This window comes from Peromyscus maniculatus, chromosome 7 (assembly GCF_049852395.1).
Source record: "Peromyscus maniculatus bairdii isolate BWxNUB_F1_BW_parent chromosome 7, HU_Pman_BW_mat_3.1, whole genome shotgun sequence".
Classification (NCBI taxonomy): domain Eukaryota; kingdom Metazoa; phylum Chordata; class Mammalia; order Rodentia; family Cricetidae; genus Peromyscus; species Peromyscus maniculatus.
In genome coordinates this window covers 120808491-120825462 of record NC_134858.1, presented here as the reverse complement: position 1 = coordinate 120825462, position 16972 = coordinate 120808491, and the positions used below count along the sequence as shown (strand labels likewise).

At 40.2% G+C, this 16972-nt stretch overlaps 1 protein-coding gene across 8 annotated transcripts in view; it reads right to left on the bottom strand.

Annotated features, from left to right (window-relative positions):
* The window catches only part of Kif15 (kinesin family member 15), a 66403-nt gene that overhangs the window by 31031 nt on the left and 18400 nt on the right, over positions 1-16972 (bottom strand). For all 8 annotated transcript variants that reach the window (XM_042281940.2, XM_076575528.1, XM_006990808.4 and 5 more), the window contains 12 exons: positions 16678-16775; positions 14055-14234; positions 11719-11928; positions 10340-10465; positions 10077-10199; positions 7224-7347; positions 5943-6016; positions 5517-5726; positions 4182-4359; positions 2168-2309; positions 1543-1684; positions 455-652 (listed from right to left, as the gene is read on the bottom strand). In XM_042281940.2, coding sequence (XP_042137874.1) covers positions 455-652; positions 1543-1684; positions 2168-2309; positions 4182-4359; positions 5517-5726; positions 5943-6016; positions 7224-7347; positions 10077-10199; positions 10340-10465; positions 11719-11928; positions 14055-14234; positions 16678-16775 — 1805 coding nt within the window. The remainder of the gene's footprint in view (positions 1-454; positions 653-1542; positions 1685-2167; positions 2310-4181; positions 4360-5516; positions 5727-5942; positions 6017-7223; positions 7348-10076; positions 10200-10339; positions 10466-11718; positions 11929-14054; positions 14235-16677; positions 16776-16972) is intronic.

The following is a 16972-nucleotide window of genomic DNA, read 5'->3' as shown; positions in this document are numbered from 1 at the left end:
TTCAGATTTTGGGTGTCCATTCCAACTTTTACTGGACAAAGGAGTAAAATTTAGTTAACAAACTAATAGGATCTCAATGTAATCAAAACTCAAGTTATTTCAAATACATTAAAACCTCCCTAAACTTTGATCTATATAACGATTTGCTAAAGAATAAAAAATGAACCAATAAAACAGAAAACTTTATATATGTAAACATAAAAGTTTTAGGGAGTTGCCGGGCGGTGGTGGCTCACCACTTTAATCCCAGCACTCAGGAGGCAGAGACTGGCCGAACTCTGTGAGTTCGAGGCCAGCCTGGTCTACAAAGCGAGTTCCAGGAAAGCCAGGACTACACAGAGAAACCCTGTCTGGAAAAGCAAAACAACAACAACAAATTATAGTGAGTTAAACGAGTAGAAAATTTTATTTAAATGAACATTCAGTGATTTTTTTCCTAAAATTAAAGCATCACCTGCACAGTTCGAAGCTCCTCAGAAATGGCCTCCAAAGCTTGTTCACTCATCTCAGGTGGCACTGGCTCATTCGATATATCATTATCTAAACTGCAGGAATTCTGTGTGTGCAGAAAGCCAAAGCTCCCCACCTCAGGGCTTGATTTTGGTACCAGTCTAGAACAGAGTTGATAAGCCTTGGTTGGAGTGGTAATTATCTGCAGAACAATGATTGTGGAAAGAATCATTAATACAAAGGGAAATATCTAGAGATTGTATGAACAGGAAAAATTAAAATTTTATTCATCGAGTTATCAAGAGGATGTGTTCTTGAAGTATTGGGTAGAAAAGACCAAATGGAAATAAAACCATCAGTCAGTATAGTTGCATACAAAATTGTAATGAAGTTTAAAAAATGGACCTTGAAGCTGGGCATGATGATGGATGACTGTAACCCCAGGATTTAAGATGCCTGCCTCTGCCTCCTACCAAAGGCCTAAGACTCATCTCTGCATATTACAAAAGCAAACTGCAAAGCTGGGCACAGTGGCACACACACATAATCCAAGTACGCACAGGGGCAGAGACAGGAGGACCAAAAGTTCAAGGACAACCTAGGCTACAGAGTGAGTTTAGGACAGCCTTAGCTATCATGGGACCTTGTCTCAAAGAAAAAAAAAAAAAAGAAAGGGAAAAAAGGTTTGTCTAAAGTTAAAGACAAAGTAGAATTTGATCTCAAATGTTTTATTCCTCCTCCTTGACCTTGTCACTGGAGTATATCAAAACACTAGTGTGTTTTGATATCTGTGTTTGGAAATAACCTTTATTAATAAAAGAGACAGAACCTGCTGGACAACGGTGGCGCACGCATTTAATCCCAGCACTCTGGAGGCAAGGCCAGGTGGACCTCTGAGTTCGAGGCCAGCCTGGTCTACAGAGCGAGTTCCAGGACAGGCAGCAAAACTATACAGAGAAACCCTGTCTTGAAAAAACAAAAAACAAACAAAAACAGAGAGAGAGAGAGAGAGAGAGAGAGAGAGAGAGAGAGAGAGAGAGAGAGAGAGAGAGAGAGAGAGATCCAATTTAAATAGAAACACCAATTACCCACCTTAAGTGTTTCAGCATGTATTTTATTCAGCTGAGAAACTTCTTGGCGTTTGCAGGCTTTTGTTGCTTCCAAAAGGTTTTCGAGATTGAGGTTTGCTTTTTTCAAAGACTGAAGCTCAGATTCCAGTTCTAGCTGCTTTTTCCTAATAGATGTTGTTAAGACAGTCCTTCAGGTAATCAGTAACGTCAAACATCTTTAAGTACATTGCCGTTTATGCTCTCACAGAGCTCAAGTTCATTGTCACTTCCAATATTAACACTTCTCTACATTTTAGGTTAGGATTAACCTTGGTTATAGTATGAATATAGTTTATAGTTTATCCTTTTACACAATGAGCATCAAGTAAGAGTATTAATAAATCTCTAATTTCTAAAAAAAATCTAGATTTAGTTTATAACTGATTTAAATTTGGTAAGGAGATATTCAATTGACACTCAACAGGTGAGCACTGCTTAAAACATTTGTATGATCTACTATCAAATATACAGTAAAGAGCTACAAGAAACAAGTGCTTTTTCTGTGCACCAAAACAAGTGAGTTGCTAGAAGGGTTATATTTAAAGTAACATGCCAAATTATTAATACAGAGTATTAAGAGAGGTGATGAGCGTGTGTTTGCACTTTACCGAGTTAGCTCTTTGAACTCTTCATATTCTTGCTTTGAATTATTCAGCTCTGTTTGAATTTCCAGGAGTTGTGCTTTTAACTTCTCAGTGTTTGTGAAGAAATTTGGTTCTTTTAGTGCTTTAGGAGAAAATCCTTGCAGCCCTATTAAGAAGGAAACCACTTCAGTCTTTGAAAGACAAAAAAATAACGTAACATTTTTCTACGCTCTCTTCCAGGTTTGTTTTGAGACCCAAGAATAAATAAAAAATGGATTGGAAGGCGAGTCCTAGAAATATGAGAACACAGATGTCAGCAAGAGACACAATATACCCTCAAGGGCACTGAAAGTTATGTTCAAGAAGCAGAGACAACAGGATGGAGAAGTATAATTAAGACAACATGCCATTCCTTAGGATAAAGAGCTAACAGTGACTAATGAGCAACATGCATGGTGCTAGGCAGAAACATCTGCACAGCTGAACTTGTAAAAATTGGTGCTACTGGCCATTGTGAATAGGCAATGAACTATTTGGGAGAGAAAACTGAAAACAAGGGTAATTCTAACTTTGCATATAAAATCATGTTCCTCCACACTCAAATAACTGTGAATCTTCTTCTACTAAGTCATAACTGAATAATAAAAGAATTAGACAAAGGAAATGTAAAAAGCAAGACAAAAAAAATGTTTTGTTTTTTTTTTAAATTTTTAAAATTATGTGTATATGTGTATGCCTGTGTTTGGATGTGTGCATCTGAGTGCAGGTGCCCAAAAAGGCCAGAGGTGTTAAATCCCCTGAAGCTGGAGTTACAAAAGATTGGGAGTTGCCTCAAGTGTGTTAGGAACCAGACTCAGGTCCTCTGGAAGAACAGTGCATTGCTCTTAACCGCCCAGCCATCTCTCCAGCCCTGCTTTCAATTCTTTTTTTTTTTTTTTAAGTTTGTTTTCTGAGGTGGGTGTGGGTCTAACTTCATAGCCCAGGTTAGCCTAGAACTCACTATCCCCCAGCCTCAGCCTTCTGAGCACTTGGATTCCAGGTGTGCATCACCTACACAGCCTGCTAATAAATGTTCTTTCCTCTTTCTCTGTTTGTGTGTGTGCAGACCAGAAATCAGCCTTGAGTATCTTTCCTCAGGAGCCATCCACCTTGATTCCGCTCCCCCCACCCACCCCTTACCCAGAATTTCTTTTTCTGAGAGGGGGCGTCTCTAATTGGCTTAAGAGTTTTCCTAATAGGCTAGGCTGGTTAGCCAGAGAATCCCAGGATCAACCTGAAAGGATAAAGGAGGCGGAAAACTGGTATCGCTGTCGGCCCTGCCAGGGTGAGCTGCTAAGAGAACATGCCTCTCACAACAAGTCTAGTGCAAGAGGTTTATTGTGGGAGGGGGAAAGAAAGGCCATCCTGGAGTGGGGACACAAGAGAGGCAAACAGACAGACAGACAGAGAATACGTAAGAGAGCAAGAGAGGAACAAGGGAGCAAGAGAGGACTGTGACGAACAGGCACTTTTAATGGGTGCATGTGTCACATAGGGAAGTTTGCAGCCCATTGCTGATAGTGGAAATGAGCAGTACCTGGTGACAGGTGACGCTGTAGTTACCACTGCCTCCTAGGGTGAGGCAGGCTGGTCAGAGCTAACACAACCTGTTTCAGCCTCCCCAGTGCTGCGATTACAAGCACAAAGTCAACCTTTTAACTTGTGAGATCTAGAACTCAGGTTCTCATGTTTACACAGCAAGCACCTTACTGACATTATCTTTCCATTCCTATACACTCTCTTTAGTTTTTTGTTTGTTTTTTTAAACCTATTTGTATGGGCATTTTTCTTGCATGTATATCTGTGCACCATATGTATGCCTGGTGCCCACTGAAGCCAGAAGAGAGCATCAGATTCTCTGTTAGAATGGAGTTACAGACAGTTCTAAGCTCCATGTGGGTACTTGGAATTGAACTTGGGTCCTCTGGAAAAGCAGACAGTGCTTTCAACCACTGAAATCATTGCTTCAGAGCCCCTTCTCACAACAATCACTTCTTACCTTTGTCATTTTTCTCTTTGCTAGACACTTCAGAGAAAGCCTTTTCTAGTCTTGCAATAGACTGGGCATCTATTTCGTGGGCTCTTTTCACAGGCTCTAATAATTTCAGTCTTCTATTTTCTTCCCTGAGGGAATGATTTTCCATAGCATACTTTGCAACTCTGGGGTGGTGCTCCACCTGTGACATTGAGAAATTACACACTTCATGTATTCACAAAATTTGCTAATGCACTGGTATCTCTAAAAACCATTCAGAGCCGGGCGGTGGTGGCGCACGCCTTTAATCCCAGCACTCGGGAGGCAGAGCCAGGCGGATCTCTGTGAGTTCGAGGCCAGCCTGGGCTACCAAGTGAGTTCCAGGAAAAAGGCGCAAAGCTACACAGAGAAACCCTGTCTCGAAAAACCAAAAAAAAAAAAAAAAAAAAAAAACCATTCAGAAATTCTAGAACACAGTAATCCTAGTTATACTCTATCTACTACAGCCTCCATAGAAAATCACTTGGTAACTGGTGGGTATATCAAAATATGTTTGTTAAGTTGCTTGCAACTTCCACCCAAGCCACCTAGAACCGAAGCCCAGAGGCGTGCAACAGGGGAACCTCTTCCCACAAGGGAATGGCTAAATTAACAGCCAAGAGCCTAGCATGCAAAAGGCTCTGGGTTTGATCCCCAGCACAGAAAAATAAATAAAAAAGAGTAAGGGGATGGAGAGATGTCTTAGCAGTTAGAGACTGCTTTTTCAGAGGACCTGGGTTTAACTTCCAGCACCCACATGGCTGTAACTCCAGTTTCAGGATATCCAACACCCTCTGCTGGCTTCCCTGAGCACCAGGCATACACATAGTACACAGACATACATGCAAGCAAAACACCTTCACACATAAAATACAAGTAAATAAATCTTTAAAGAAGGAGAATAAGGAGAATTCCTGTCTATTAAGACTGAATTGCCCTCCAAAATACATTAGATAGCAAAGTTCAGGAAAGTATACAAAATAAATGGAAGTAAAAATATTTAGCCTATTGATTGAACATGTATTAAACATACTGGACACAAAAAAGTTTGTTAAGTTATTTTGGTTTTCAAACTGAGTGTCTCTGTTACCTACTCATTCTTTCTAGGAAAGAGAAGAACTTCAAAAAGCTCAACTCTCCAGAGACTAGGGTAACACTGGTTTTTCTGTCTTCAGCTTAAAACTTGGAAAAGGGGAAAAGAAATTATGCAACTCATGTTACCAGTCACTTTAAGCACTGTATTAAAGAACCAGTTACTAGTGAACATTTTAATATGCTTTAGAGCTCCTCCCTAGAAACAAGCAGGTGTATTGCACTCACCTGTTCTCGAAGAGTCTGAATCTCATCCCTCAGTTCTGACAGCAGACGGTCCTGTTCCTCGGGCAGAAAGCTTCCCCGTGCCTCCTTCTGGAGCCTCTCTAGACGCACTATTTGGTCCTCTCGGAACTTCACAATCATTTTATTAGACTGAATAAACTTTTCCTTTTTCAGGGTGAGGTCCTCTAGCTGGGAAATTTTTTCTACCAGAGACTTAAGAAATTCATGATTCAGTTAAACATGAAAAATAATTCAGCTTTCCGAAATTCTCATAAACCCAGCAGGTTGTATTAACTCTAAATTCAAAGGCAAGGAGCCTTTTCCTTACACATCTGGTACTATGTGTTTCACTCACTGAAGTAATGAAAACCAACCACAACATTAAAGTTCAAGATGTCCTGAATCCCTTTTCCCAATGAAATTTCCTACCTTCTTTTCCTGTTCAGATTTCTTAAAGAACAGCATTGCTTCTAGGAAATGTTCTATGTAATTCTTCTCTTTGTCTAAAAAGGGGAAGGGAGCAATATGTTCATTTTTCAGAACTAAAACAGTCTTTATTTCTGCCAAATGATCTAAAGGAACAGACTCTCATTTATCAGTTTCACATTAACTCTCTCAGTAAACTGGCTGTTCTACAAAGAAAACAAGTTTCTCTTTATTTACTTAGCACAAATATATGTGATGAAAGAAACAGAAATGGGTTTTTAAAAACAAAACAAAACTATAGTCTAGGCTGGCCTTGAACTATATCCTAAGCCTCTCAAATGCTGGAATTATAGGCATAAGCCACCAGAGCTAGCTTAGAAATGAGTCTATAAGGAAACTGAAGGAGATCCACATGTGCCTTTTGAGATCTAATGCAAACTCTTATTTATTGAGTGACTCAGTCTGTAGCTCTGTAGTATAGGCTAGCCTAAAACTCATTCTGTAGCCTAGGCTAGTCCAAATCTCACAACCTTGCCTCAGCCTCCTGAGTACTGAGAGTCAGGTATATAGACTATACTTAGTATAATGCACACTCTTGCTTTTTGTTTGCTGGTGTGGTTTTGTAAAGTACTGGAAATCAAACCGAGGGCCTCACACATTTTATGCAAGTGTTCTACTATCAAAACACACTCCCAGCCCCCGATTATTTTCTCTTACAGTTTTATAGATATCAAGTTAATTCTACTAGATATTCTTGTTTGTTTGTTTGTCTTTTTTGTTTTTTCACTACAAGGTCTCTCAGTGCAGCCTTGGCTGGCCTCTAACTCACAGAGATCCGCCTGCCTCTGCCTCCCAAGTGCTGGGAGTAAAGGCGTGCACCACCACCTGGCAGCTACTAGCTATTCTTTAAAGAAGCATTCCTTGTCCTAATGAACATATATAAATTGTATATGCTCAGACAGAATCTTGGGAGTGATCAAATGAAATCAGTTAAACAGGAAAAATAATTGTTTCCCTAAATTCTCATAAATCCAGCATATCTCTTTTTAGCACTTACTAGGGATGAATTACTTAAAATCATTGATCCCCTTTCTTAGTGCACCTCATAAAACATCTGATTCAAAGAACTACCCTCCTACACAGGTGAAATAAGGAGGAGAGTATGTGACAAATCCGGGAAAGCCTCGCTGTACTTTGACCATCTATCTATCTCACAGTAGAAGTTCCTGACCTAACATTCTCATCAAGTCTTCCCCAGGATAAAGGGCAGTGAGCTCGTCCTACCTTTGGCCAGTAAGCTTTCTGGTATTATCTGCCCAGAAGTAAACTGAGATAGCTGTTCTTTGAGCCTCTTCACTTCAGCTTGCAGCTGGCTGACATTTCCTTGGGTGTCTTCATTCACCACAGCCTGGACAGGAATTAATAAAGCACTGAAAGTCCAAAGAAAACTGCACATTTGTCTTGCCAGCAGCCGAAAGGCCACCAAAATCATACGCTGAAATGGAAAGTTCCCTCTTCCTGTGCCTATATACCAACAATCAGAGCCCAAGCAGCACAGCTGGGCTCTCTTCCTCTTGCCAACCCCTCCTCACCAGGCACACACGGATCCCATTGATCTGATCAGTCCTAGGCCACCCTAGGCCAGGTCACCTTCAGACTGGAGTGTATTACCCTGATTTAAGAATCCTACCTTCCCTTTCAAAGACAGGAACCAAACATCTCAGTAAGGACATTTTCCCTTTGTCCAGAAACCACTGGGGGCAGAGTCTGGCCTAGAAGGGCATGACCCCCAACAGGACTAGCCTGAGCAGAAACTGAAGAAACTGACCTCTCCAAAGAGAGCTACTTTCTGTTTCTAAAGCTGGCCCTGGAAGCAGGGATTGGTTTCACAGTCCACTGTGGTTCTACCACCACACCAAATGTCACCTTCACTTTCTTAAAGTAATGTCCTTTTTTTTTTTTAAGATGAATCAGGCTTTCTTTTTTCTTTTCTTTTTTTTTTTTAAGATTTATTTATTTATTATGTATACAGCATGTATGTCTGCAGGCCAGAAGAGGGCACCAGATCTCATTACAGATGGTTGTGAGCCACCATGTGGTTGCTGGGAATTGAACTCAGAACCTCTGGAAGAACAGTCGGTGCTCTTAACCTCTGAGCCATCTCTCCAGCCCAGTGATGTCCTGTTTTAAATGGCCTCTAAAAGGTCAAAAAAAGCCATAGACAGATTTATCACTGTGGTGACTAAATAGTGTCTTCAATTTCTTAAAGATGTCTTGTTTAAAAACTTAAAAAAAAAAAAAAAAAAGATTACCAACGAATGCATCATTCTGGTGTGTGATGTCAGTAGTGAGGAGGTCACATGTATGGGGACAGGAACAATACAGAATTGTTCTGTACCTTCTGTTCAATTCTGTTATAGAACTAAAGCTGCTTTAAAAGTAAAGTTTATTGCCAGGCAGATAGATCTCTGAGTTTGAGGCCAGCCTGGTTTACAAAGTTAGTTCCAGGACAGCCAGGGCTACAGAGAAATCCTGTCTCAAACAAACAAGCAACCAACCAAACATAGCAAAGTTTATTAATTAGACCATTATTAAAAACTCATAAAACTGAAGGGCAATAAAAAATGCCAATACCTAACCGCCAGACAGACCAAAGACCTAGCTATGCAATATTCAACTATTTCAGCAAGGAAAACACCCTGCGACAACCCAAGTCCCCTGTGTTCTTGCTTTGGTTCACCCTGCCCACTTGGAAAGACTTAAATTGTTCATCATTAAACAATTCCCAGACATCTTAGCTCTTCCCACTGACAGGCTGAAGAGGACTTACCATTGGGAGCAACTACTACAAAGCTGCTGGTTTTGTTGTTCATGTTTAAGTCATTTCCAATGGCTTCTGATTCATATAGCCAGCCTCCTTATGAGGCATTCTGACATCACTATTATTATCAGTGACATCATAACTGCAATCATTAACACAGGTCTACTCTCCCAAGACTTCTGGTAAGCTAAGACAGAGTCAGGAAGTTCTACTGATGTTTCCTCTTCATATTGCTAACATTCATGTAAGCAGGGGATGGTGCCCAAAGAAGTAAGGTAAAAGACAAGACCTATGCTTTTCTCACTTACCCAGGGGAAGGAACAACATGGTCTACTTCACTCTGCTAGATGACCTGGGGATAAGATGCCCAGTTTTCTCCTTGAAAAAGGAAGGGATTGATCTACCAATTCATGGCACAGTTGTTTTGTCTAAAACCAAAGGAGTGTTCAACTCTCCAAATAGATGTCTTGTTGGTCTTTTGACATTCTGTACTAAGATCAGTAAAGTGCTCTCCAAAGGCATAATATGGACTGTTGCTTCTTTGTGTGTCAAGTTGTGGTGGGACACAGAAACTGCCACTGTTTACATATGGTCTAGGGCTGCTTTCTTACTGCAAAGGCGGATCTGAGTAGTTGAAATGGACCATATGGTACATGAAGCATTAAGTAGTTTATCAACTAGTACTTTACAAGAAAAGCTTCCTGGCCTGAGGAATATACCAATATTAAAGACACTTGTTGTATCTAAAATAAAATGAAGAATATGTGGCGATATGCACAACTTAAAAGACAAATTTCAGCCGGGCGTTGGTGGCGCACGCTTTTAATCCCAGCACTCGGGAGGCAGAGCCAGGCGGATCTCTGTGAGTTCCAGGCCAGCCTGGGCTACCAAGTGAGCTCCAGGAAAGGCACAAAGCTACACAGAGAAACCCTGTCTCGAAAAACCAAAAAAAAAAAAAAAAAAAAAGGCAAATTTCACTATTATCAAGTAATTTTCATAGCATTACTCTTTACAACCATATACATCACATATGGGCACAGGGAAGGCACATGCATGCAAACCTATGTGCGTGCACCATCAAATGCACCAACTCTGCTAGCATGGCTTAGGCTAATTACTCTCCATTGCACTAACAAAAGGAAAACTGCCTTAAGAATACAGGAATGGAAGGGAGGAAAGGAAGAAGAGCAAGCTTGTACAAGCAAGATGAACTTCTACAGAAGGAAGATTAGTGGTAACATTAGGGCAATCATTAAGAAAGTATGTGCAAATATTTTTCTAATTTACTTGATATATTAAATACTCCAGTATTTTACCTTGTTTTTAATCAGCTTGGCTCTTTGAGCAAAATTAAGTGTTGACAGTGTTTCCCCAAAACACCTGGATCCTGGATGAACATTTGCAATTATGGCTGTTTTGGCATTACCACCAAGGGAGTCCTGTTTAACAACATCAATGGTGTATATTTTAGATTGTAAATCCTAAGATCTTTTTCAGAAAATAATAAAAGCTAAGAAAATCTCCCCTATCAGTCCCAGTGACTATAATGCAGGTGGTAGGAGCCAGTGATCAGCTTTACCCGAAGTAAGAAGGTAAGTCTGGAGTCTCTGTAGCAGACATGCCTCTGTTTTCCATTGCCCACATCAACAAGTGCAGTGATGACCTGGCCCAGGCAACTCAGCGATCGGTTTATATTACCTGCTTCCTAAGGAATTAGGGGAAAAACAAAAATATTGGTGCAATGCCACTCTTGGGTGTTCTGAGCTAAAATATAGGTAGCAAGTCGACAACCTGGGATGGAAAAGCAGAGGGGCAAAATGAAAACCAACTTCTAAGCTAAAACAATATGCTCAATTATCCCCATTTCCTATTTCATGTACACTGTAACTGCAGAATGCTACAAATATACAAATGCACTACACTTGGAATTTGAATATTTATTTCTTCTAGCAAATCAAATGTGATATAACATTGTCTCATTACTTGTCATCAGCAGCAAGCTGCAGCTCCAGACAGCATGAGATATTACTGAGCTGGGATGTTTAGCAACAGTTAGATAGGTTGAATGTACTTTCGATTTAGGATATTTCATCTTAACCAGGTTTCGTTGGAGGTAATACCACTGTAAGTTGAGGAATACCTGTACAAGCATGTTATTTGAAGGTAACACCACTACAAGTATAAGAGAACCTGTACAAATATGTTCTTTTCTTGACAGAAACATGAGCCTTTTGCTGACTGCCAGCTCAGCAGGCTCAAATCTCTCTCTTACTTCCAGTTAATCTTTCTTAGGTCATATTCCTAAACTACATCACATTGAATTTCTGTCCCACTGCCAATAGCTCAGGCGAGGCACCTTCCCACCTGACTGCTCTCCCTTTGATTCTGGCAGTGAAGACTTAATGGATCTAAGTGGTTATAAAATATGCTTTCTACAGGAAGCTACACATTTGCTCTAAACTTTTAAAATGTTTTCAGGGTTTAGAAGGCTGGGTACAAACTTGGCCCAACACTCCTGTTCCTGACTGACCTGTGCTTTCTTGCTCTATAATTGATCTATTCACTGATACACACTGAAATATCCAATGCACATTTACTCTGCAAGGCCCAACAAACTTGGACACATCACTCTTCAGGGCAGGTATTCTCTGTTCCTCTCTCCTAAACCAAACTGTGTTTTCTGTGAGACAACTACTCAGAAGCCACCTCTCCAGATTTCTTCCCAATGGTCCACCTCATACCATCCTGTCTCTGTCTCCTCCTGACCAAAAGTAGTCACTTTTGCTCCCAACAGACTTGTCCTATCTCATTTAGGTTTACTATCATGACCATATAAAATCTTTGATTCTTTTGTGCAGGAACAATTTTTTTCTTCTGAGGTCTTCACTATACTTTGTATGGCACTGATTTTTAGTAAGAATTCACACTTAAATATGAAGGTCATAATTTCATTCCTACCTTCAACCTCATCCCTTCTGCATGGGTATCTTTTTGTCTCTCAGATCCTGCTAAATCCACCAGGTTGAGTAGGGAGGTCCGAATGTTCACAGTTTCACTGCTTTTCTCCATTGACTCTATTGTGATTGTAAAGACTGCATGAGACCTAGAGGATTCTCTGTTCATAGATGTGGATGCTACACGCCTGTTCCTCCATCCTCTAGATAAGACCTAGGGGAAAAGTAAACTATATTATAAGAAGCCACAACAGGTACACTTAAGACAAACTCAAAACACAAAATAAGCACTTAATAATCTCTCATTGTAATATGAAAAATAATAACACCAGTAATTTTGCACCTTCACAACACAGTAATTTCTCGTTGGAACAGGGGTGGGAACTCACAGCCTTTCCACTGTTATCTAGCTTTGTGAAAATTTATAGTGACACAAGTTCTAAGTAGTATATATTTGGACACCAAAATCAGCAGGAGAGCTATAAAGAATGGTGAGAAGGTTTACTGCCCATCAAGGGTTATTTTCTTTCCCTCTTCATGTCACAGAAAGAGACAGGGTGTCCCAGGCTGGCCTGGAACTCACTAGTAGTTCAGGCTAGCTTTGATCCTTCTGCTTCCACTTCCCAAGTACTGTGACTACAGACATGCATCCTTTTCTTTAGCTTAGATAATAAACATTCAAAACTAAAAAGGAGTATTTTGAGTTATCTTTAATCTAAAATTTTGGCAGCTTTCTCCCCTACAAAGTAATTTTTTTTCCTTCTTTCCATTCTGACAAGAAAATATATCAATGTTCAGACCACAGACTCTTAGTTAGGCAAGTTCAAACCCCGACTCTACTATTTATAAGGTATGGCTGTAAAAAAAGTTTCTGCTTCTATATTCAAAAATGAGCATGGAGAGCAAGGCACAGTAATGTACTCCCAGCACTGGGAGGTAGAGGCAGCGAAATCTCTGTGAGTTCAAGGCCAGCCTGATCTACAAACGGAGTTCCAGGGCAGCCAGAGCTATGCAGAAACGCTGTCTCAAAAACAAAACAAAACAAAAAAACAGCATGTAGATACTAACTTCACAGGGCAGAATATCTAAGTTCAATATACATATTTCCACCTTTGGATGTTATTAGAATTTAGATTGTGATTCAACATCAAGTGAGGACTGAGATGAGGCATTTACTTTGGAAGGATGCTTAGAATGTCAAACCTTAGGCAAAGTTGTTTTCTTTTGGGGAGAAGTCATGGCTTGTAACAAGGTCTCTGTGTAACCCTGACTGTTCTGGAACTAGACTAGTCTGGCCTCAAACTCACAGAGATTCATCTGCCTCTGCCTCTCAGTGCAGGGATTAAAAGAATGAACTTCCACACTTGGCCCAAGCTCAAAGTCTTGATAGGCCTTTAGGTGATGCTGATGACCTGAGAAACACAACCTAGAGAAGAGTCACAATGTGTAAGGTGTAAAGTTACTTCAAAGGCTACAGTGAAAATTAAATAGAACTATATATGCATATGTGTGTGTATAACTACATATATAAAACCGAAATTATCTGTCAGTGTCATAGACTGAACAGAGGACCTTTGAATACTAGACAACCTCTTTACCACTGACCTATAACTTTTTTTAACTGAAATTATTTGTAGCTTTTATAGTTCTTCAACAGTACTTTATGCTCTCTCTTCATAGTATTAAATAAATATATTTAATGTTAGGTCAACTATGTATTTGCATAGTTTAAAAAAAATAGCTTTTACCAGGCAGTGGTGGCTCACGCCTTTAATCCCAGCAATTGGGAAGCAGAGCCAGGTAGATCTCACAGAGATCTACCTGGCTCTGCCTCCTGAGTGCTGGGATTAAAGGCATGCACCACCACCACCACCACCACCACCACCACCACCACCACCACCACCACCACCACCCGGCCACATCAGGCTCTTTAAAAAACGAGTAGAATGTTTTTAGAAGTTCCTTCACTACGCTTGTATGCCGCCTCACAAGAACAGATCAGTGCTCCTAGGAGGCCCTGCACAGGGAGCTCCCAGAGCAACAGATACTAAAGAATTATTGTGCTATTAGAATAAATGCCACAAGCATTGTAAAGTCAAGCAGCCCAAGGATAGCCTCAAACTCACAATTCTTCCTGCCTCTCTGCCCCCCAAGTTCTAGGAGTACAGGTATGTAACCTCCATGGCCAGCCCAAAGCTGGAGAAATCTGGAAAATATTGCTACATTCTTTTTTCTTTACTTCTCAAAAGAGTTTGTGTCATGCCTTTATGAAATTCAATTCTTGATTCCTTGAGGTATGTTTATTGCCCAAACATCAAACACAACCTCATGGCAGGGTACCTGATAGGCTTCAGCAGCTGAGGTCACCACCTGCTCCACTGCACCAACCACAAAGACTCCCTTCTTTATGTGCTCCCTTAAGTATAGTCCGACAGATGCTGAGTCCAGCAGGTCATAGATTTGCTCATTGTAGACCTCAATAAAGGAGCACTTACACAGAAAAGTCTTCCCAGCTCCAGCCTGTAAAAGAAAACCTCCAATTAACAGTTTATACATTTATCCTCAGTTTCCATGAACTATTTCAGGTATGTTTCCCTATTAACCTTTAATATCATGTAAAACATTGAAACATCAGTGAAAATAATCTGGAAAACTAATTTCAAAACATTATTTAACTTTTTTTTCTTTGTGGATTTTTGAGACAGGCTGTCCTGGAACTTACTCTGTAGACCAGGCTGGTCTCGAACTCACAGAGATCTGCCTGCCTCTGCCTCCTGAGTGCTGGGATTAAAGGCATGAGCCACCACTGCCAGGCTACATTATTTAACTTTTAAATATCACCCCGGCAGTCCCAGAAGTCCAGTTTGGAGAGGTACCATGGAGCCTGCTGGTGGATAGGAATTGAGCACTTCAAATGGATTTCCACTGTTTTCCATATTGTACTTCCTCATAGTTTTGTTTTTAACATTTGTTGTTTGTATGAATAGGCATTCTCATGCATGGCATGTACATGTAGATGAAGATAACTTTTGGGAGTCAGTTATCTCCTTCTACCATTTGGGTCCCAGGGACTAAACTCAAGCCATCAGGCTTGGTGGCAAGTGTCTTTATCTACTGAACCATATCATCAGCACCAGATAAAGTTTTACTTGAAGCAAGATTCATGTGCTTTAAAAGACTGAAACTAATTCATTCTAAAAAAAAATTGGGGCTGGAGATATGGCTCAGTGGTTAAAAGCACTTACAGGTCTTATAAAAGACTTGGGCTTGGTTTTCAGCACACATATAGATTACACATCAATTCTATGTTGCCTTCTTCTGGCCTCTACAAGCACTGTACACCTATACTGCACTTATATGCAGGTAAAACACACATACACTTAAAATAAAAATAAAATCTTAAAAATTGTTTAAAAAAACAAAACAAAACAAAAAACAACTAGGTGCTGGACAGATAGCTCAGTATTTAAGAGCACTTGACTGCTTTTCCAGAGGACCCTCATTAGATTCTCAGCACACACATGGAGGCTCACAATCATCTGTAACTCCAGTCCCAGGGGATCCAGCATGTTCTTCTGGCCTTTAGCACCAGGCATGCCTGTGGTACAGACATACATGCCAACAAAACATCTGATATTCATAAAAACAAATAATTTTTAAAAATGTAACCATAGAAACACAAAGTGTTAAAAGCTAATTATTTTACTGTCATGCAGTTTGTATATCTAACTGCAATTTTGGGTATATTTCTGCAATGGAGTAAATAGTAAGCCAATGCTACTTACAATTTCCTTGGTATACAAGTTTATCAAGTACATAATACCAAGGATTCTCAACTCTGGAATCTACCAAGCTAAATAAGTGCAATCATGAGAATGGTCCAACCTAGGAACCAGTGAGAGGGAAAAGACAGTGTTCTCAAGATGATGGAGTCTTAATCCACAAAGAGCAAGATGGCAGTGAGGTGCAAGCAAGTACAGCCAACAAACAAGGCTGGGTTCATCGCTGATGAACATCATGAGGACTTATGCACACCTTTAAGTCTGGGTACAACTAGATGGTGGGACTTCTAATGTATGATTTACTTTACTGTTGCTGTGATAAAATACCACAGCCAAGACAACTTGTAGAATGAAGGGCTTCCACTGGGATAGAATCCATGATGGCAGAAAGAAGGGAGCAGCGGGCAGGAACAACTGGGAGCTGAGACCAGAGGCTGAGGGCTCAAATCTCAAAACACAACCAGGAAGGAGAGATAACTTGAAATGATGTTGAGATTTTCTCCAAAGCCCACTTCCAATGATACACTCCTTCCAACAAGGCAATACTTCCCAAGACTCCCCAAAAACTGCAACCAAGTGGGAACCAAGAATTTAAATGCCTGAGACTATGGGGGGACATTTCTTATTGAAATCACTGTACTTTATTTTCCTTGGTTGAAATTTTCTATACACTTTTCTCTCATAAAAAATCTCTGAGAGTACCAGAAGCAACCAGTTCTTTTATGTATGCTAGCGGTCAGGCTAGCCTTGAACACTCTATATAGATTAGGATGGCTTTGAACTACTGACGACCTTGAAGTTCTGATCTTCTTGCTTCCACCTCCAGCATGATGGGATTACCGGTGTATACCAACATACTCAGATTTTTCAGTGCTGGGCATCAAACCCAGGGCCTATTGCATTCTAGGTAAGCACTCTATCAGTATTTTATTTTTCCATTAAAATTTTTTCTTTAATTTATTGGTATGGGTGCTTTGCCTACATGTGCGTCATGTGCATGTCTGGTGCCCACAGAGGCTAGAAGAAGGCATCAGATTCCCTAGAGTTACAGACAGCTGTGAGTTGCCATGTGGGTGCTGGGAATTGAATGCAGGTCCTTTCTTTGGAAGAGCAGCCAATAACTCTTTATGGCTGAGCCATCTCTCCAGACTCCCTACATTTTATTTTTACGTAAGCTTTACCTTTTCTTTTTCACGATCAATTAAGGAAAACAAATATTCAAAACTTCGTGGGATTACTCCTCTCAGATTATGAGAAAAATTATCAGAGTCTGATGGTCCTGAGAAAAAAAGAATAAACAAAAATCTTTTATTCTGACAATCCTTTAAAATAGCAATAGCAAAAGGCAGTTTATACAGAAATAGAATGATATACAGTATAATTAATTTCCTAGTTCTGTTTCAAGCAAGTTACATTTACACCTGTGAAAGACTAAGTAATAAAACTGTCCATTAGTGATACTGAAGGGAAGGCCCA